This window comes from Tripterygium wilfordii, chromosome 2, assembly GCF_013401445.1.
Source record: "Tripterygium wilfordii isolate XIE 37 chromosome 2, ASM1340144v1, whole genome shotgun sequence".
NCBI lineage: Eukaryota > Viridiplantae > Streptophyta > Magnoliopsida > Celastrales > Celastraceae > Tripterygium > Tripterygium wilfordii.
The window spans coordinates 6581009-6602178 of record NC_052233.1 but is presented as its reverse complement, the minus strand read 5'-3'; the positions used below and the strand labels follow the sequence as shown (position 1 = coordinate 6602178).

The following is a 21170-nucleotide window of genomic DNA, read 5'->3' as shown; positions in this document are numbered from 1 at the left end:
TAGTATTCAAGTGATTGAAAGGGTGGAAAAAAAAGTTCTTTAGCAGAAAATTCTATTGCTTTCCAAATAATTAGTAGATCAAAGAGATACAATTATATTACATATGAATATTTTCTTCAGAAATGTTTTATTTAAGTGTAGGAAAAGAAGAAAAAAGATTGGCTTCCTCTTATGGAGGTTGCTTAGTGTGGCGTAACTAGAGTTGTTAATTTTCAGTATGCTTTGCAGTATATGTTTTCCATTAAAATGTTTAGTTATAAGAAAAACAAACCATCTTTATCATCTGGCATTTTCCCCATTTGATCTGAGCTACTTTTCTTTCAACGGAGCGGGTTCCTTCTACTTTGATGTTTGACATTTCATTTATCTGTTGTTTAATATATTAAATTGTAGATCATTGCTGATCATTCCTCGTTGCATTACTGGATTCTTCTCATGCTTTCATCTTAAAGTTGTAATCACTATCAGCATAATTTGTTGTTTGGACTAGCTTTCTCTTGGTCCTGAATTTTAGAACAGGGTGCTTGTAACTTTTTCACCCTGGAACTAACTTCCTTTGTGAGTAATTCATAATCCGTGGTTTGGAATCAAATATATTCATTATCATTGTTGTCTGGTCAAAACGAATTCCCGAGTGATTTGGATGATAGCTGGTTGATTACTTGTCTTCTTTTACACTTTTACTGTACTGGATCTCCTGTTATCTTACATTGATTTAGACCCTGAATTGATTACCCAAGAAATGATTGCAAAGTTATTGTGGATGTAGGAGAATTATGGAGTTAGCTGTAGGTGTCCTGTTTATTCGCCATGTCAGGGATCTATCTCTGGATGTTTAGAGTCTTGGCGTAGCACTTCTGCACTAATGTGTATTAGTTTGTTTGAATATGACCGACCAGCTGGTAAGATTGTGGATTTTCTTTCCAATGCTTGAGTATACAGTAGCAGTTACGTTTAGTAATCCTCTTCAATTCGTGTATGTTGTTCTCGGAATCCTTTCGCGTTTCTCATGAGATTACCTCCATAAACCCTGCACTCTCTCTCTCTCTCTCTCTCTCTTGTTTTCAGTAGTGAGCTTCAATATCCTTTGCAAGCTGTCCTGATTAACATGTTCCTGATGTTATACTCTGAGAGAATACAATTAGCCCAATGGACCCCACAGGCCCATTTAGCTAGACCATGGGCCACAATATTCTTCGACCAGTGATTCGTTTTGCCTCTCGCCTAGCACAATTGCTGAGGCCCACTTGAATACTCTCTCAGTCTCTCCACCGCCTCCGCCGCTTGAATGGACCACCAGTTCTTGGTTCTCTACTGCAGCAACAGTATTCTCAGAAGCTCCTTCGACGATAACCTTCCGAGCTCCATGTGCCATAGCTTCTTCGACTGCAAGATGAGTCGCCATGGTTGGATCGATTACCGTACTCACCTCCGCACTCGCAAAAAGCACAATCTCCATTGTGATTTCTGCCTACCATTGCAACGGACGAAAAATCCTGCCGCACTGCAACATCCTAGTTTTCTTGCTTGTGAGATTTCTGGTGAGTAAGCCTCCAAGCTTATCTAGGCTCTGCTGTTATATGGTTTTTTAGCACAATCTAGGAACAGGTAGTCAAAAAACAACTTGTTCACTCGGCGAATTATATATTACAGTATTTCTTTCGGTATATTGAACTATCTGCTTGTGGTCCATGCTCTACACAAATAGATACGCTTCGGAATACGGCCTCCGGGCCTCGTTAGATTCAATTCCGATTGATTGAGCATCTATATCACCACAGAGACAAGAAAAGGATATACTTGGTGACTCAAACAAGTATTCAACCTTTTCCTTTTCATATAGCCATATATATAAATTAGATTGTGCTTTGATCAATTTAGGACATAACCAAGGGTATAAAGCATTTTTCTGTCCTATATTGATATGCCATTTTCTCAGTTGAATGAGTTACTGGAATACTGCCCTGCCCCACTTATTTCCTCATTTCCGCTCTTTCTTCCTTTACAGTTCAAACAATGACAAGCAATCTTTTTCCATAGCATCAAGGGGGAAAAGGTTATAGAAACATGGAATTAGTACTATGCAAGTTGGGAATATCAACCGTGGAGCTTCCTTACATCTTATGCATGTCATATTCTCACTTTGTTCCTACGCCATCCTAGATATCGTAACTGCCATTTAAGTACATCCTATCGTTCTCTATTCCTATGAAGCAGATTACATATTAGGAGCACAATAAACTTCAGGGTTTAGTTCTTTTTCACAATGACTTCTAAGCATGTTCATTTCAGAGTGTGTTTCTTTTTCTATAGGAAATTCAAAGCCCCTGTGATTGAGCCTCCAGAGGACATCAAAGAACTCTTTGAGAAGTACTCGGAGAATGGCACAATGAGCCTTGATAATCTACTCAGGTATCTGATTGAGTCTCAAGGGGAACAAAATGCAACCAAAGATGATGCTCAAGCTATCATCCATAGCGTTAGACATCTCAACATTATCCCAAGAGGCCTCCATCTCGAAGCCTTCTTTCGGTATCTTCTTGGTGATATTAATTCCCCCCTACCTCCGCCTCAGGTTGTTATTCTGCTTCCCAACTCTTTTCTATGTTTAAATAGATTTCACTTGCTTGTATGACTAGGTTTGATAATAGAGAAACTAGAATCAACCACACACACAAGCATAAAGTCTTGTAACTATTGTATGTGATTCAGCAGTGTACCTTCCTACATGTGGGAGAAATCTGTTCACTCTATGTTGAGAGTGTAAAACACTCCTGAAAATATGTGTGTGTCTATATAATCTTCAAATCTTACTACTCTGGTGGCCTCTGTAAGCTCTGTTCACATGGTTTTTAAACTACTACTCGTTTTATATGAAACAATTATTTCATATCTAATAAATTATTTTAACAGTGACAAATTTCTTTGATTTTTAGGTGTGCAATGACATGAATGCTCCACTGGCTCATTATTTCTTGTTCACAGGCCACAACTCCTACTTGACTGGGAACCAACTGAGTAGTTCTAGCAGTGTGGTGCCAATTATAAAGGCTCTTAGGAGAGGTGTAAGAGTTATTGAATTGGATTTGTGGCCGAATTCTGCAAAAAATAATGTGTTGGTTACCCATGGAGGGTACGAAGGACATGCTTTTGACCTTGTGTTTGGTTTCTATTATAATTAAAATCAGTATTAGGTACTATTTCAGTTGTTAAAACAAAGTCTTTGGCAAAAAACTAAGACTCAAAATCAAATCAGTCCATGAAATCTAATCTCAATAATTTTATTACCATGTTTCAGTTATGTTTCAACTGATAGACTCTATTTTAACCACAGGACATTGACTTCTTCTGTTAAACTCTTAAAATGCTTGCGAGCAATCAAAGATAATGCCTTTTATGCTTCCGAATACCCAGTTGTGATAACATTTGAAGATCACTTAACTCCGAATCTTCAAGCTAAGGTGGCTAAGGTGAGATGAATTTCTTCAGCAGATCAACTTTTGACTATTGTACTGGTTTGGCTTCATGACTAATGAAAAAGTTTGCAGATGGTCAATGGAACATTTGGGGACATGTTGTTTGTTCCTCAATCAGACAAGTTGGAAGAATTTCCATCACCTGAATATTTGAAGAAAAAGGTCATGATTTCAACTAAGCCTCCAAAAGAGTACCTGGAGACTCAGACACGTGAGGAAAAAGAGACTTCTGAGAAGTCAAAAAAATCATCAAAGAAGACGAATTCTGAAATTAAACCTGAAACCAATGAAAAGGTGGATCTGGTTATTTATTATGAACCTACTCTTACGTAATGTTTCCTTCACGGATATGTAATTGATAGCATTCCTATCGCATTATAATATTTGGTACACAATTAACATTGCGTCAGCAGGATCAGTTAAACGAAGAAGAACACCTTGAGGAGGAAGATGAGGACAAGACGGCTCCTGAATACAGGCATTTAATAGCAATTCATGCTGCGAAAGTGAAAGGTGCAGTTGAAGATTGTCTGACCATCGATCCTAAAAAAGCTAGACGCCTAAGCTTGAGTGAGCAAGAGCTTGAAGATGCTACCAAGATGCATGGAAGTGATATTGTGAGGTAGTTTTAAGACCTGTCAAAGCTACCTTTCTCCTTCCATTTTTGTACTAATTGTCAAGTTTCAATTACGTCTCAACCAGGTTTACACAGCAGAATTTTCTGAGGGTATATCCTAAGGGTACGCGCATTTCCTCATCTAATTACAATCCTTTTGTTGCGTGGATGCATGGAGCTCAGATGGTTGCATTCAATATGCAGGTTAGAAATATACAGCCTCCTGTAGTATCGAAATTCATGCTGTAATTTTCATTCATAATGTTATTTTTCATCTTTTTTAGGGATATGGAAAGTACTTGTGGATTATGCAAGGAATGTTTAGAGCCAATGGTGGTTGTGGTTATGTGAAAAAACCAGATTTTTTGTTGTATGTTAGCCCATTCAATGCAGTCTTTGATACTGATATGATTCTACCAGTGAAGAAAATCTTGAAGGTCAGAGGATTTGGATCCATAATTCTGTATGATTATAATTTCCTTAATGTGTCTCAAATGGTTGAACAACTTCATATGATTTCCAGGTAAAAGTCTACATGGGAGAAGGATGGGATTTGGAATTCGGCCGCACACACTTCGATCTATATTCCCCTCCAGACTTCTTTGTAAAAGTTAGTAAGAGGATCTACACTGTATTTGATTCATAAGTATTGTCACGGAATGTGAATTTAACAACAATTTTAGAGTGATCCCAACACCAACTTAAATACTTAGGGTACTAAACTAGCCTTTGAAATTGTGTTTTTTTTTTTTTCCCTCTCCTGCATTTCTATTCAAAAGCAGTCTTGAGGAGCATGAATAATGCGTATCTCTTTGCAGATTGGCATTGCCGGTGCTCCGGCAGATAAAGTTATGAATAAAACAAAAGCGATTGAGGATCAGTGGAAACCGGTGTGGAATGAGGAGTTTGAGTTCCCTCTAAGAGTTCCAGAACTGGCAATCCTTCGAATTGAAGTTCGCGAGTATGACACATCAGGAAACCATGACTTTGGAGGCCAAACTTGTTTGCCAGTATCAGAGTTGAGAACTGGAATTCGAGCAGTTCCGTTACACAACCGCAAAGGGGATAGGTACAAGAGTGTAAGACTGCTTATGGGTTTTGAGTTTCTTTTGGAAACACAATAGGCTTTCATAGATTGGATTGTACTCTAGCTATTAATGAAAGATCCAACTCCAAAATGCATGTTTATAGATACGCAAGAAAGCTGTTATTCATTAGAAAGCAGTCTCTCAAGAATTTGAGTTGTCCCCATGTCTCCCCGAGCCTTTGCTCTTTTAATTACAGAACTAAAAAAGCTTGAAGTGGAAGAAAAAAAAAGAGTTAATCCATAACCTAAAGGAATCTGCAAAGAAGCATCAGTGGCACATTAAGCAAGAACCAACAATCAGAAAAACCAAAGAGAGCTTGCTCATGGTCTTTGCTGGAGGAGCTTTAGGTGGCAATGGCGCTGCAATGGGGAGCTCAGTTTGGCATGCCTTGTAGATATTTCCAGACCCATCACACAAAACCTCAGAATCTGGATACACACCACATTTGTTGCACAAAGACGGCACACAAGGCCCTGGAATCACCATTCCGAATGGAACTTCATTTCCTTGAAAATTCTCAGAAGACCACTCATGCCCCCCAACATGTCTTTGGAAGATTCCTTGTTGAAATCCCACAAACAATATCCGAACCAGCGACAATTGATTCGAATTTTTAAGAGGTCATCCGTCACAATAATGCTCTCGCAAAAACACGCTTAATTGCATAGTTATTACGGGATGTTATCTTTGTCCAGTTCCCGTGGATACATTAGGCCCGCACGGCTTTGCCTTCCCAGGCGGTCACCTATATCAATAGTGCTCTCTCACAGAAGCACGCTTGACTGCATAGTACTATGAAATGTTATCCTTAAAAAAAAGCGTTGTTGATGGTTAAGAACTAAAATTATCGATATATGTTAGCAAGTATTTGTCTCTTCCTCCCTAACATAGTACTCATCCATTCCTCTACCTAGGGGTCGGCATCGGGCTGGGCTATTCCTCTGCCTAGCGATCAACATCGGCCTAACCCGACTTTTTTCAAGCCCAAGCCCGATTTTGATCATCGAGCTTTAGGCTTGGTAGGCAAAATCAAGGCCTGAGCCCATAAAGCTCGGGTCAAGGGCTTTGACTATTTTTTTACTTTTCGAATTGTTTTATTTTTTTTGCCTAGTTTGGTAAAACATTTTGAAAGTAGCAGGTATGCCACCAGAATTGGTGATAGCAGAAATGCTAGACAATTTTAGTAGCAGATATGCTGCATGAATGCTTGATAGTGTTTGATTGAACTTTTGCTGATAACATTTATGCTGGGTAACATTATGTGACAAATTACATGCGGGGGTATTATGCATTTTAGTTGTAACATAGGCATATAAATGAAAAAACTTAAAATTAATTTATAAAATAAAGATTATTAATTAAAATAAAATACATATAAACTTCAATGGGGATTGAGCCTTGCTTCTGTCCGCCTTCGTCAGAAGAAAGGAAGAGGACTGATAAGGAGGCAGAGAGAGGTGAAGAGAGAAGAAGAGGAAGAAGATGGGTGAAGAGAGAGAATAGCTTTTTAGGGGTATAATGGGGATAATAATGAAATATTGAGGATATAATTGGAAAAAGAATCAAAATGCTACCAAAATTGTTCTTTATGGGAGCATTCTCAAAGGAGCATAAAATGCTCCTAAAATTGTCTCGGTTTTAATGCCCGAAAATGATCGTTTGGCAAGCAACAAACATTTATACTAGAAAGTAGTAGAAATGCTAGGCAAAATGCCTTACCAATATAATTTTTATACAATAGAATAATATTGAACAATCTTTTATAGAGGATAATAAATAGCATCATATATATATATATTATATACATCCCAATTAGTTGACATCCATATACAATATACCTATTAATCATTTCACTTTGAAAAGTATTTGGAATTAATAAAATAAATTAAAATTACTAAAATAAATTGGGACATGGGCAATGGGACAAGTGGGAGTGGGAGTGTGGTGTGTGAGACGTTGGAAGCAATTGGAAATTTGGAACGGCAATGATAGTCAAGGTTATCAAAATCGAAATCTTATATAAGATTGGTGGAAGACATGCAAAATCGAATCGTGAAATCGTTAAGATTTTATAAAATTTAAAAAATAAATGTAAAATAATATAATTACTTATTTCTAAATAAATAATTAACATGATATAATATACTATAGTTCATAGGTAATAAAAAAATTAAAAAATGTGATTATTATTTATTTATGGACATGTTAATATTTCATAAAATTGTAATTTTTTAAGACCTCCAGAGAACTATGAAAAGCAAACACAATAATTGTGCACGATTATATCATATTAATATATTAGAGCCAATTTTTTAACAAAAACTAGGATTAAAAATAAGCACATGATTAGTAGACCACAACCCATAAGCTCATGACTCCATAAGTCTATTAAGATTAAGATCGATAAAATCGGTAAGATCGAGTAAGGTCGTAAGGTAAGATCGATAGATCTTATCAATTTTGGGATTTTACATCGATTCGAATCATTTTGGTTACCTAAGATCGTACGATCTTACGATCAAAATCAAGATTTTGACAACCATGATGATAGTCATACATAGGTTTTGTGTACATAAGGGACCATAATGACATGACATGCTGACTGGGTATGCTTTTGGGCTGTTGACTGTGTAATTTTAAATTTCAAAATTGCAGAGCTTAAATTATATTTTAAGCTGGTTTTACATAGTCCAAGATGAAACCCTCCAAACCTCGGTAAACGTTTCTACGAGAACTTTCCAAAATCCTCCCAAATTGCTCTCAACAGCTCAAGCCTGTTGACACTTCCGACTACTTGTTTTCTACTTCGATGAGAAGCATCTGTTACAACCGTCTTCGGGATATAGAGTATTTATTATTTTCGACGAAGAAGGAGCTATTTATGGGCTCGTTTTGCTGACGTTGGCTTCATATCGACAAGCAATCCACATCCAATGTATTTGGAGTTTTTATGTTGCTTTTTTTGGGTATTCAATTAATGGAAGTGTATTTAGGTTTGATCTCTTACGTAAGAAATTTGGGAGGTTTGATTTCTTGACTAAGAAATTTTTAATATTCTCTATGAAAGTATACAAATCTACACTGCCATTTTTGTTTGTTGGGTTCAATAATATATTTGGATTGAATGCTTTACTTTTATTGTCGGGTTACATTTTTTTTCGTAGGATCAAAGCTTTGACTACACTGCGAGTTTAATAATTTATTTGACTTGATTGCTTTAGTTTGGTTTTTGGCTTCAATTGTATAGTACAAACAAAGCTTTGATTACACTACCAGTTAAGTAATGTATTTGTTTTGTACGAACAAATATATAACTACACTGTCATTGTGCATAATGGAGTTGGCTTGATAAGTTAGTTTGATTGCTTCATGAGTTCCATTTTTTCATTTGTTCACAACTCTTAGTACACTGCCAGTGTGCATAATGTAGTTGGCTTGAATAGTTTACTTTAATTGCTTAATAGGTTCCATTTTTTCATTTGATCACAGCTTTTAGTACACTGCCAGTGTGCATAATGGAGTTGGCTTGATAAGTTTAGTTTGCTTGCTTGATGGGTTCCATTTTTTCATTTGTTCACAGTTGTTAGTACACTACCAGTGTGCATAATGGAGTTGGCTTGATAAGTTTAGTTTGTTTGCTTGATGGATTCCATTTTTTCATTTGTTCATAGCTCTTAGTACACTACCAGTGTGCATAATGTAGTTGGCTTGAATAGTTTAGTTTGCTTGCTTGATGGGTTTCTTTTTTTCATTTGATCACATCTTTTAGTACACTGGTGTGCATAATGGAGTTGGCTTGATAAGTTTAGTTTGATTGCTTGATGGGTTCCATTTTTTCATTTGATCATAGCTTTTAGTACACTGTCAGCGTGCATAATGTAGTTGGCTTGAATAGTTTAGTTTGCTTGCTTGATGGGTTCCATTTTTTCATTTGGTCACAGCTTTTAGTACACTGTCAGTTTGCATAATGTAATTGGCTTAGTGCAGCTTGCATAATGTAATTATTAATTTTGTTCCTTGCAGTATGGCCAAATTAAAGTACCGGTTCAATTTACAAGGGATAACGCCGCTATTGAGAAGCGTACGCTTGAAGAAGAGGCATAAAAAGTGTTTGTAAATGAGACCTTTTTGGAATTTGTACAAAGTGTTCAAGGAGGAAGATCATAAGGAATTAAATACAAAGAAATATGATCTGATTCTATGCGACATTATTGGTACTTACAATGAGAAGCGTGGATAATTTATTCTTGGAAATAAGAGAGTTTCCTTAACAGAGAATGATGTATCTTTGATTTTTGGAATAGTCTCTGGAGACATTCCATTATAGATAGGGCGAAACAAAAAGCCCGATGATTTAGAATTTGTGAAGAGGAGGTTTAAGGGCATTGATATGATGAAATCACTCAACAGAAATCAAGCAATTAATGATGCTTTGATAGGGAGACAACCGAGGATGTAAAAGATGTCGCGCGATTATTTGTGCTATACACATGTCTAACATTGTTCTTTTCAACAAGAACAGATGCAATACCATGGGCTTTCATCAAATTTGTTGATGTTGTTGAGGACATGAAGAAATACAATTGTTCGTAGGCCATATCAGAAAACCTCTTGCAATCAATTAAGAAGAACCAAAAAGAAGCAAACAAAGTGATTGGTTGTGCGACTTTGATCTCGGTAAGTAATAAATACTTTGTGTAAGTATTAATTGATGATTATTTACGCTAACAGTTTATATGTATTTGCATGCAGTATTGGTTTTGTGAACACACTACTGTGTTCACCCCCTCTAAGTCTAGTGTGTTCCCAAGGTTCGTAAAGTGGGACGTAAGTGAATGGCCAAAAGACTTCAAAAAACAGTATATACACACTTTAGTGGGGGAAAGGTTAGTGAATACAGTTTATTCACCTTTTAGTGAAAAAATATAATTACATTATCTTTTGTATAGTGTATTTATAGTATGTTATTGTGGACAGTACTTAAATACATTACCAATTGTATAGTGTATTTAGTATCTGAAAATGTCTAACAACTATTTGATACACATCCATTAACAGGTGATTGAAGGTGAATTGTACATGGATGATAAAGAGAGAGAATCACTACATAATGATTATGCAACATTGGAAGCAGATTCTGATGCGGACACACCAAGCATCAGTTCAATGCACAGTGATTCATCATTAGAGTCCGACGATGGTAGTGATGAAGATGTTGAAAAAAATGCAAGAGAAAAGCAATTAATTGAAGCATCCCAAAAAATACAAGAATTGGAGGAAGAGTTGAAGTCTAAAACAAATGCTTTGGAATTACTCCGAGTTGAAAAGGACAATGAAGAAACAAAAAAAAATCATGAGCTGTAAATTGAATTGGATCGGGTCATTGCTACAAATATCTAGCTTAATATTGAGATTCAAATGATGAAAGATGGCGTGCCAAATACACTTGCTACAGTGAATGATAAATGATAGTCACGTGATGATCGATTTGTCATTCCTGACAGTGCATTAGTAGAGATGGAAGAGTTTGTAAAAGAGGATAAAATCTATGATAATATCATAGCTCATATAGTGTTCGATGAAGATGAAACGATTGAGAAAAGGAAAGACTCAATGAAAGAAATAGCTAACTGAGAGTGAACTCGAAGTTTGAATACTAAATATACACCCCTAACTCAATGGTAAAGGGTATAAAAAACAAGGAATGCATACCAAATGAAGACTCAGACTTTGAGTATGAGTTGAAAAAGAAAAAGTTGAAAACAAATGTTCATGGGAAGGAGTTGACAATTATAAATATTGATGATTGCAAGACACTGGAGCCTTCTACGAGCAAAAAATTTGTTATGGACACAAAGTGTGCAATGTACAAAAACCTTATTCTAGGTGACCTGGAGAAATTGAAGGCTATTGATGCTATTAAAAAATCAAAGTAAGTTACTCACCTAGTCTTATTAAAATGTCTTGACTACAATTATTCTAATTGTTATAATTACATTATTAGAATTACAGTGTAATAAATCTGAGACCACTTCTGTATGTGGTCTTTGCACCATTGTTTTGTGGAATGGTGAGAATCAGTTACTATGGAGTGATATCTTAAACATTTATAACAGTAATATGATTATAAACAATGTATGTATACATGTTATAAAATTTCTCTTTTATAAACTCTGTTAACCAATATTGGACATGTATCTTATACTAAATTATGTCATCTTGTTGTAGATCATTAATGTCCACATGGAATATCTTACAAGGAAACAAGGTCCTATTATGCGTAATTCACCTCCTGAGATTTGCAAGATGACTTCCCTTGTAATTACAAGTTCATGCATGACATTCTTGAGAATGAATAAGGATATGCTAATTAAGAGATTCATCTTTGACAAACTTTGTGGGAGTAGGACTAGATACAAGTATATAAATTTTCTACTCCATACAGTTGGAAATCATGATGTTCCAAATCACTGGACATTATTGGTTCTAGACACTAAGGATGAGATATGGATGCACTACAATTCATTGTTACCAAGGAGGAAAAACGGAGTAGATCCATACTTGAAAGATACTTAAAGATAAGTGAGCCTTATTACTTAGTTGGTATTAAAGTTTCAGGACTTATCAAGTGCATATGCAATTAGCATGTCCATGGATTTTCCCCCCATAGATTGATGAATTTATGGATGAACACCTCACATGAATGTACATAACTATTAGTAGTAAAAAACACGTCAAGTTCGTAAAATGAATGAACATTTGGGCTAAATACACTGGTAATTCGTAATGCATTAACAATTGAGGAATAAATACACTGTCAAAAAGCATAATGTAATAAGTCACTGCCATGATAACAATCGGACTTGACAGAAAATGGTTATACCCGTTAATAAAGTCTCACAATGAAAGATACTCCAACTAAAATTTACGCCAACAAATAGATAAAACATAATGAACCACATCTTAATAACTCAACTCCCTAGATCCCAATTCTTTCCAGACCCTCCAACTGCGTTGCTCATGCTACCACTAGAATTCCTCTTGAAAACCTTCTTCTTCCTCACACTGCGTGGGCGTCCTTTCCCTCTTTTGACTATTAGATCATTCGATATTGAAGAACCCACTGTCAAAGAAGCAATCGGTATTTACCTTGGTATTGTTGCCATGTTATTTTTGCACCCTTCATTCCACTTCATGACGTGTGAATAATGGTATTCATTTTTTGCTGCCAAATTTGCCAACCGAGCAAATGTCTTACACATATGATCATATTAGACTTGCTCATTTGTGGTTGTCCAACCATCAAAGTTTATCTTCACTCAAGAATGGCATCTTCTAACATCTTTCCTCCACCGCGGGAAGATGTAATGTGCCAGAAGTAAATACTCATCATTGGCCAGAAGGACAGTTATAGCACGTCTGCACAAAATACCCCTAAACTCAAAGTTCAAACAAGAACAATCAACGTTAAGGCCATCATACATGACAGTGAACACAACTTTCTTCTTGCCACCTTCACCATAAAAAAATATCTTGTGTAGAATGTATTGTGTCCCTAAATCAATTGTAGACATTGATTTGATACCACAATACATCATCCCACTCAATTCCTTCTAAAACTCAACAAACTTCCCGTGAGTCACCGTATTCTGTATTTTCTTTTCCAATTCATATTTTGTAACACACACTAGCTGCTTGTAGGGTGAGTCAAAATCCGTCTGGCTTTCCTTCTCAATTTTCTTCCACAAAGCATTACCATGCTGCTCGACAAATTGTTTTAACGTTGTCTTTGAGTTCACATAACCGTCAAAGAAAGCATTCATGCTCTCGCTCTGACCAGTTGTTGACATTCCAACCTAAAAACATTTTTTGATAAAGATAGGAACCCACTTCTCTTTCTCCAAATACAGATTCTCCAGCCAATAATTATCATCCAGATTATGCAGATAAAGAAGTAGACTCCTAGTGTCTAAGACAAAACAAAGAATTGTCAGTTAGATAAATACATTTGATTATAGAAGTGTAATTAATTAATTACACTGTGCTGATATGAAGTGTATTTATGCACTGCCATACCTAAACTCATAACTAACAAATGCAAAATAAAATATTGACAGTGAGAGTAAATAACAAAGAAAATCACTTTCAAATTCATTGATGCTATAAGAGTGATAAACAGCTCCGGCCAACATTCGCTTGATGGATTCATATTCTCCATGTGAACCAAGTTTTTCAGGCACATTCTTTATGATATGCCATAAACATAATCTATACCTTGTGTTTGGAAAGACATTTTCAATCGCATTCTTCATTGCCCTATCCTGGTCAGTGATTATACCATGAGGAGCAACACCACTCATGCATGCTAACCAAGTTCTAACTAACCAAACGAAGGTTTCAGTGTCCTCACTAGAGATTAAATCACAACCAAGAAGTATTGAATGCCCATGGTGATTGACACTAACAAAAGGGGCAAATGACATGTCATACTTGTTAGTTAGGTATGTCGTATCGAACGTAACGACATCACCAAATTCATGATAGGCAGCCCTACTGCACAGATCTGCCCAAAATACATTCCTTAAACACCCATCATCATCTCAATCTATCAATGAAAAGAACCCCTGATTATTAACTTGTCTTTTAAGAAAGTAATCATGTACCGTATTAGCGTCCCATTCACGAAGGCGCATACACCTAGTCCTAGCAAGCAGGTTTCTAGTATCTCTCTCCTAAAATTTAATATTATCATGCCCATCGACACCAATGACAAATGAATTGTAACTCTTGTTCGGTCGAATTCCAACAATGTCATTAATCTCTAGTTGCCTTTTCACACTCGGGTTTATTTCTCTGTTACACACGAAGAATCTAGAATGATTAGGACTTAGATCGTGATTGTGCACATCTTCAAACAATGTAATCTTCCACTTCCCATCAACGGAAAGTCTACCAACAAGCCTTGCATTGCACTCATTCTTACTATAACCACGATGATTGACTGAATTCTTCTAACTTGATACAAATTTATCCAACCTCCCACATGTAAATATCATATATCTATAATCACCATTCGTATCCTTCGTTATTGACCTCCTTTTGACTGAAAACCCATTGACTTGACCATAATCCTTGTAAAAATTAAACATCTCATCAACCGAGTCAAATAACATTCCTATTATTGGGACATTCGATACACCAGTCTCAGTACAATCATTAACACTATCAACTTTATTCAAATTTATCTGACTATCAACTTCATCAAGTGAAACCATCTCTTCACTGCAAAATAATATTGAAACAAATATTTGTTAGATAAATACATAAATTCTAGATAAAATATAATAACTAATATAATAGCAACACCAAAATATAATGACTCTGTTATTATTACACTATCATACTATAGTGTAATAAATCACTGTCATAAAAGTGAAACCAATGTATTTTACAACTGCAATGGCTATGTAGAACGTAAGTGTAATTAAGAAATATAACCGACAATGTTCATCACCAACAAATTGTTCAACTTTTTTAGAAAATAGCACCTATAAAACATGCAAATAATGCTTTCATTATCAACAAATCTAAAAGGAATAACATGATCATCTACCACATCCAACTCAGTCTCAACAAATCCATACAAAAACACAAACATAAACATAAACTCCAGTGTTCATCAAAATACGTTGAGTAAGAGAAGAAGAACCTGAAAAACCTAGGGAAACTCATTGTTGGAAAAATGATGGTCAACCATAATTTGACCTTTATTAATTGAAAACTCAATAATAATTATTGAATAAAATTTATGGGCAATTGATCCTTGTTATAAAGACAATGAATTGGAACAATTAGTGTGACCAAATCATTTTTTTGTTGAATGTAAAAAGACTCCAAAGTGACCATGATGAGTATGGTGAACATAGTGCAATAAGTGTGTGTATGGAAATCCCACATTGGAAAAATACCATGTGGATGTATAGTTTATAAGCTCAAGTGTTGAAGTAAGACTTTGGGCCCAAGGACACCCAAACTTTTGTGGGAGTGAGAGGCTCCACATTATGAGCTTGGATTAAAACACACACACACACACGCGCCCGTCGAGCCGAGCTGATCGGTCGGTTGGGCGTGCCGTGGCGAGGCGAGCGTGCGTGTGGGTCAAACCCATACGCAGACTCAAACTTGGGCTTAATTGGCCCAACAATTTCTTATATTTTTGCACTCTGTTAGAAGCCCATAAAAGAAATGCCCAAATGCATTGAATATGGACTTGAGACTGTTTCAATGTCAAGCCCGAAATTGCAGCCCATGACTTGGTCAAGTCTGGTTGCACCTTACCTGGTCAAATAGCAGTTGCAACAGCCCAAGTTATGGGCTAGTGGTTGCAACATTTTTGGCCTGAAAATCAGTAATTTTCCACTGATTTTTTTGGGTTTTGGTTGCTACATTCTTGAACGGTGAACTCGATGAGGAGATCTATATGGAACAACCTAAAGGGTTTAAAGTCAAAGGACAATAACACAAAGTGTGTAGGCTTGTCAAGTCATTATATGGACTTAAACAACCTCCTAAACAATGGCATAAGAAATTTGACCAAGTGATGATTCGGAACGGATTTCAAATCAATGAGTGTGACAAATGTGTTTACACAAAGGTCGTTAACAATGAATGTGTAATCGTTTATCTATACGTCGATGATATGCTAATTCTTGGACGTAATATTGAGATAATCAATAGTACCAAGAAAATGCTATCAAATAATTTTGATATGAAAGACTTGGGTGAAGTTGATGTGATACTAGGCATTAAAATTTCCAGAAATTCGGAAAGCCTAGCTTTATCTCAATCACATTATATTGAGAAAGTGATTGAAAGGTTTAAAGGACATGGCATCAAGGATGCTAATAATCTTTTTCTCCCTCATTTAGTCTCACATAAAAATACTGGTAGCAGTATTGAACAGTTGGAATACTCTCGGGTTATAGGCAGTCTCATGTATATTATGAACTGCACGAGGCCAGACATTACGTACTCTGTCAGTAAACTGAGCAGGTACACAAGCAATCCTGGACATGAGCATTGGAAAGCTCTATTAAGAGTATTAGGGTATTTGAACAAAACCAAAGAGAATGCCTTGCATTATGGTAAATACGCGGCTGTTCTAGAAGGGTATAGTGATGCTAATTGGATTTCAGATTCCGAGGAGTCAAAATCAACTAGCGGCTATGTATTCACCCTAGGGGAACAATATCTTGGAAATCCTCAAAACAAACGTGCATAGCATGATCAATGATGGAATCGGAGTTCATCGCTTTGGATAAAACTGGTGAAGAAGCAGAATGGCTTCATTACTTTTTAGAGGATATTCCAGTATGGCCAAAACCCGTGCCTGCAATTTGCATTCACTGTGATAATCAAGCTGCAATTGCAAGGGCACAAAATATGATATATAACGGTAAGTCTAGACATATTCGTCGTAGACATAATACCGTTAGGCTGTTGCTCTCAAATGGAATAATTTCTATAGACTTTGTGAAGTCTAAAGACAATTTAGCGGATCCATTTACTAAGGGGTTGAGCAGAGCAAATAGACTGTGCTTCGAGGGGGATGGGCTTGAAAGCCTTGATTCAATAAGTTAACTTGATGGAAACCTAACCTAGCGATTGGAGATCCCAGGGACTAGGTTCAATAGGACAACACAAGTTGGGTGTAACTTAAGTGTGAGCAGTACGGAGTTTTACTCCAACCCATTCCTAAGATGCACAAAGTGCTGCTAGAATGTGTGTATAAGGTTAAGCTATGCTTTTAATGATTCGTATATCTTGTGATAAACAAGTGGAGTATTAGAGGATACCCCTGATAGGAAATCACCTATGTGAGTGAAGAGTATGGCATGCTCTATGAAAATATTTTAAGACGATATTTTCTAAAGCACTTACTGAACATAAGAAGTTCATGGCCGAAATAATGAACACAACCGAGAACCAATTATGAATTGGATCAGTGTTGTGTGGGTCTGTTGACTAGGCTTACACAAACAACTGGCAGTTCAAGGTGTTAGTCCACTGACTAGTTAAGTAAGTCCGATGGATTTTCATTAGGGAAGGTTTAAAGCCAAAAGCTACCTATCTCGATGCAGTATTGATTCTACTGCACTCTCAGACGTATTCCCGTGTCAGTATAGTCGTCTGTTCACATTCAATGTGGGGGATTGTTGGAAAAATGATGGTTAACCATAGTTTGACCATTATTAATTGAAAACTCAATAATAATTATTGAATGAAATTTATAGGCAATTGATCCTTGTTATAAGGACAATGAATTAGAGCAATTAGTGTGACCAAATCATTTTTTGGTTGAATGTAAAAAGACTCCAAAGTGACCATGATGAGTATGGTGAACATAGTGCAATAAGTGTATGTATGGAAATCCCACATTGGAAAAATACCATGTGGATGTGTAGTTTATAAGCTCAAGTGTTGAAGTAAGACTTTGGGCCCAAGGGCACCCAAGCTTTTGTGGGAGTGAGAGGCTCCACATTATGAGCTTGGATTAAAACACACACACACTTGCGCGCACGCCAGCCCGCCGAGCCGAGCCGGTCGATCGGGCGTGCCGTGACGAGGCGTGTGGGTCAAACCCATACGCGGACTCAAATTTGGGCTTAATTGGCCCAACAATTTCTTATATTTTTGCACTCTGTTACAAGCCCATAAAAGAAAGGCCCAAATGCATTGAATATGGACTTGAGACTGTTTCAATGTCAAGCCTGAAATTGCAGCCCATGACTTGGTCAAGTCTGGTTGCACCTTACCTGGTCAAATAGCAGTTGCAACAGCCCAAGATATGGGCTAGTGGTTGCAACATTTTTGGCCTGAAAATCAGTAATTTTCCACTGATTTTTCTGGGTTTTGGTTGCTAGGCTCTCCTATTAAGGAGAGCTTGGCAGCAGCTTTCAGCACCAAAATTTTCCTTCTCTGTCTCTGTGTATGCTACACACGAAATTCATCTTCTCTACCTCTGTTACTTTGCCAAATTTTCATCTACTCTGAGAGTGCAATTCCTGTTTGGTTCGATTGTGGCCACTTGTATCGTTGTGCTGCCTACTCGTGGTTGGGGCGATGTATCTTGGGAAGAGTCTGTTTGGAGAGCTTAGCATCGGTGGCTGAGACATTTCTCTTTAAGGAGATTCGTAAAAGGCGTACCTCGCTCCTCCTATCAATTGACTTGACGATTTCATTTGGTATTCTTTAATACAAGCAATTGTATTTACGTTACTGATTTGTTAATGTTACTATTTGTGTAACTTGGTCATTGTTCATGCAGTTATTACTATATTGATTTATGCATGCTAAATATCCAACACTCATAACTCGTATGAAGAAGATGTTCAAAACCGCAAAGAAACTAGTTTGTTTACAGTAAGAAAAGTCACACCCGGCGATCTAGATGTGCACAACGTTGGATCGATCAAGCAAGATAGAACCCCTGCCAAGAGAAACTCGTCTACTGTCAAAAGAGAGAGAAAGTATTTCAGTAGGTATCGTACACCCTAAAAGTAGAAGAAGCAGCAACGGGTGGGAGTCTTAAGAGAGAGAAGCGGGAAACAAAGTGGACATCTAAGGTTTTGTGTAAATATATTTATGTGGCATGCCTAGTTGCAAATAATTATTTCATTATCAACAAATCTAAAAGGAATAACATGATCATCTACCACATCTAACTCAGTCTCAACAAATCCATACAGAAAAAAAAAACATAAACTCCAGTGTTCATCAAAATACGTTAAATAAGAGAATAAGAACCTGAAGCAACTAGGGAAACTCATAACTCGTATGAAGAAGAGATTTAGAACCGTAAAGAAACTAGTTTGTTTACAGCAATAAAAGTCACACCAGTCGATCTAGATGTGCACAACGTTGGATCGATGAAGCAAGATAGAACCCTATCCAAGAGAAACTCGTTTACCGTCAAAAGAGAGAGAAAGTATTTCAGTAGGTATCGTACACCCTAAAAGTAGAAGAAGCAGCAACGGGCGGGAGTCTTAAGAGAGAGAAACGGGAAACAAAGTGGACATCTAAGCTTTTGTGTAAATATATCTATGTGGCATGCCACATAAATTATGTATTTTATGTACCTTATATATTATATATCTATATCATTTGAGTAAGACTATTTGTACCTCAGAGATATTAAGGGCACCCCATTTTCTCGCTAAAAATTCAAATCTTATAACACGCCGTTTGTCCCTACACTTTTCAACCTCAAATCAGCTTCTTCAACTCTACATTCTTCACCTTCGTCTACAAAAACCCACCAAAGTTTGAACGGCCGATCTTGTTCTTCTCCGTTCCCTTTCGAGCTTTGCCTTCTCCGTTCACTCTCTTTCCTCTCCCACGCCAACAACCCCAACTCCTCATTCTTCTTCTCTTTCAAAATAAAATCTCCACCACCATCGATTTCAACGGAGGGTTGCAAAAAGCTCCCTTATCAAGAGAAAAGGGATCAATCAAGATGTCATGACTGTTTGGGAGGTGGTTGGGCGAGGGAATAGAGACGTTTGTTGCGACAGTGGAAGTGGTGGGTAGGTGGGTTATTCGGGGCTTCATATTGATCTTGCCGTTGAAGTAGATTGTGGTGATGGTGGTGCTGCCATGGCAGCCATGGCTGAGTGGTCGTAGATTTAAGGTTTAAGGTTTGGGTGTAGATAATATTTTTTTGAAAGAATGAGGTGTATTTAGTTATTTTTTAGTCCAAATAATGTTAATCATGTCATTTTCCAATTTAGAATTGCAATTCACTTTGAGAATTGAGAGTTTGAGTCTTTGACTGATTGACTCCCGCAGAGGGCACTGGGCAGTTCGAGCCTTCGAGGTGCTGATGTGCAGCCGTGCAGGTGCAGTTCGGCGACGGTGTTGATACAGTCGTGCAAGTCCAGATCCAGTGGCAGTCTGGCAGAGTAGCAGTAGTCGTTCCTCTTTGAGAGGTGTTGATGTGCAGGTTTACCGATTTGAGAGAGAGAAGCAGACAAGCAATGGGTTTTACTATTATATAGAGAGAAATTGTGAGATTGAGATTCGAGAAGTGATCAAGTGAGTGAGATTGTGAGAAGTTGAGAACCAGAAATTGTGAGCTTGTGATTTGTGAAGAATAGAATGTGTAAGGGGGGTATTTGTAGGTTGAATGGTTGAGCAACGGTCGGAATTGCATTTGCTTCAACGGCAACCTGCAAGGCTGCAACTGGTTTTGAATCTCATCTCAGGAGCTTCTGAAAGATAAGTTGCATCTTGGGAACCCTCAATTCCCTTCGCAGTGGCTCTTGAAATCAAAGGCTCCTCCTAAATGTATTTTTTTCTGCTGGGAGGTCGTTTGGGGGAGAATCCTAACTGAACATTTGCAAAGGAGAGACATATCTATGGTGAAAAGATGTAGTCTCTGTAGAGCTAACTTGGAATCTATTAACCATCTTTTATTGCACTGCCCTTGGCCTTCAAAAATCTGGGCAAATGTTTGTTGATGCTGGGCATTTCTTGGGTCTCTAGCTCTTCAGTGGACATGGAACTTCTGGCTTTGAGGGCTATCGGCAGGGACAAACAGCCGAGAAACTTTATTCAATTAATTCCTATGTCTGTGATGTGGATGCTATGGTTGCAGAGGAAATCAGAGTCTTCAACAACTACGAATCCTCCATAGAATGCCTAAGGTTTTGGGGCTCTGCTTTTGTTGGGAATATTTTTGATCTGTTGAATCTCTCCCCCTTGTAATCTGTCTGGGTAGCACCCCCTTGGTGCTTGAATAAATTTTTTTCTTTTCAAAAAAAAAAAATCTTCCGATTGAGTGAGTATCTATATTACCACAGAGAGAAGAAAAGGATATACCAAGACTCAAACAAGTATTCAACCTTTTCTTTTTCATATAGCCTTATATATAAATTAGATTGTACTTTGATCAATTTAGGACATAAAAAGATGCTATATTACTGACATTTT

The 21170-nt window shown here is 37.1% G+C and overlaps 2 protein-coding genes and 1 long non-coding RNA gene across 9 annotated transcripts; 2 read left to right on the top strand and 1 right to left on the bottom strand.

Annotated features, from left to right (window-relative positions):
• Positions 1–1113: 1113 nt before the first annotated feature.
• On the top strand, positions 1114–5337 carry LOC120005950 (phosphoinositide phospholipase C 2-like). Of its 7 annotated transcripts, none has more exons than XM_038855850.1 (11): positions 1406–1545; positions 2009–2129; positions 2314–2575; positions 2937–3133; positions 3335–3470; positions 3549–3770; positions 3887–4098; positions 4179–4296; positions 4377–4529; positions 4616–4702; positions 4911–5337. In XM_038855850.1, exons 2-11 carry the CDS (start codon positions 2068–2070, stop codon positions 5214–5216), a joined length of 1755 nt encoding a protein of 584 aa, XP_038711778.1. In that variant the 5' UTR covers positions 1406–1545; positions 2009–2067; the 3' UTR covers positions 5217–5337. The 7 variants fall into 7 exon arrangements, with proteins under 7 accessions (XP_038711769.1, XP_038711758.1, XP_038711763.1 ...); XM_038855845.1 differs by having other exon boundaries at positions 1411–1541; XM_038855841.1 differs by lacking the exon at positions 2009–2129 and having other exon boundaries at positions 1114–1545; positions 3896–4098.
• A 7456-nt stretch (positions 5338–12793) lies between these two features.
• On the bottom strand, positions 12794–15348 carry LOC120010522 (protein FAR-RED IMPAIRED RESPONSE 1-like). The gene is made up of 7 exons (XM_038861313.1): positions 15274–15348; positions 14620–14728; positions 14504–14510; positions 14217–14462; positions 13935–14129; positions 13274–13760; positions 12794–13036 (listed from the first exon to the last, which is right to left on the bottom strand). The coding sequence occupies exons 1-7, from the start codon at positions 15346–15348 to the stop codon at positions 12794–12796; spliced, it is 1362 nt and encodes a 453-aa protein (XP_038717241.1).
• Positions 15349–19508: 4160 nt separating this feature from the next.
• LOC120013269 lies at positions 19509–21006 on the top strand. The gene is made up of 2 exons (XR_005471385.1): positions 19509–19876; positions 20028–21006. It is a non-coding gene; the product is annotated as an uncharacterized LOC120013269 (long non-coding RNA).
• The last annotated feature ends 164 nt before the right edge of the window (positions 21007–21170 follow it).

Coding starts and splice junctions, on each gene's coding strand:
- LOC120010522 (XM_038861313.1), bottom strand. CDS start 15,348: ATGGGTTTGACCCACACGCACGCTCGCCTCGCCACGGCACGCCCAACC. Junction 14,729..15,273: donor CAGCTCGGCTCGACGGGCGC/GTGTGTGTGTGT, acceptor CATGTTTTATAG/GTGCTATTTTCTAAAAAAGT. Junction 14,130..14,216: donor ATGATATTTACATGTGGGAG/GTTGGATAAATT, acceptor GCTTGTTGGTAG/ACTTTCCGTTGATGGGAAGT.
- LOC120005950 (XM_038855830.1), top strand. CDS start 1,289: ATGGACCACCAGTTCTTGGTTCTCTACTGCAGCAACAGTATTCTCAGA. Junction 1,546..2,313: donor GCTTGTGAGATTTCTGGTGA/GTAAGCCTCCAA, acceptor CTTTTTCTATAG/GAAATTCAAAGCCCCTGTGA. Junction 4,297..4,376: donor TGGTTGCATTCAATATGCAG/GTTAGAAATATA, acceptor CATCTTTTTTAG/GGATATGGAAAGTACTTGTG.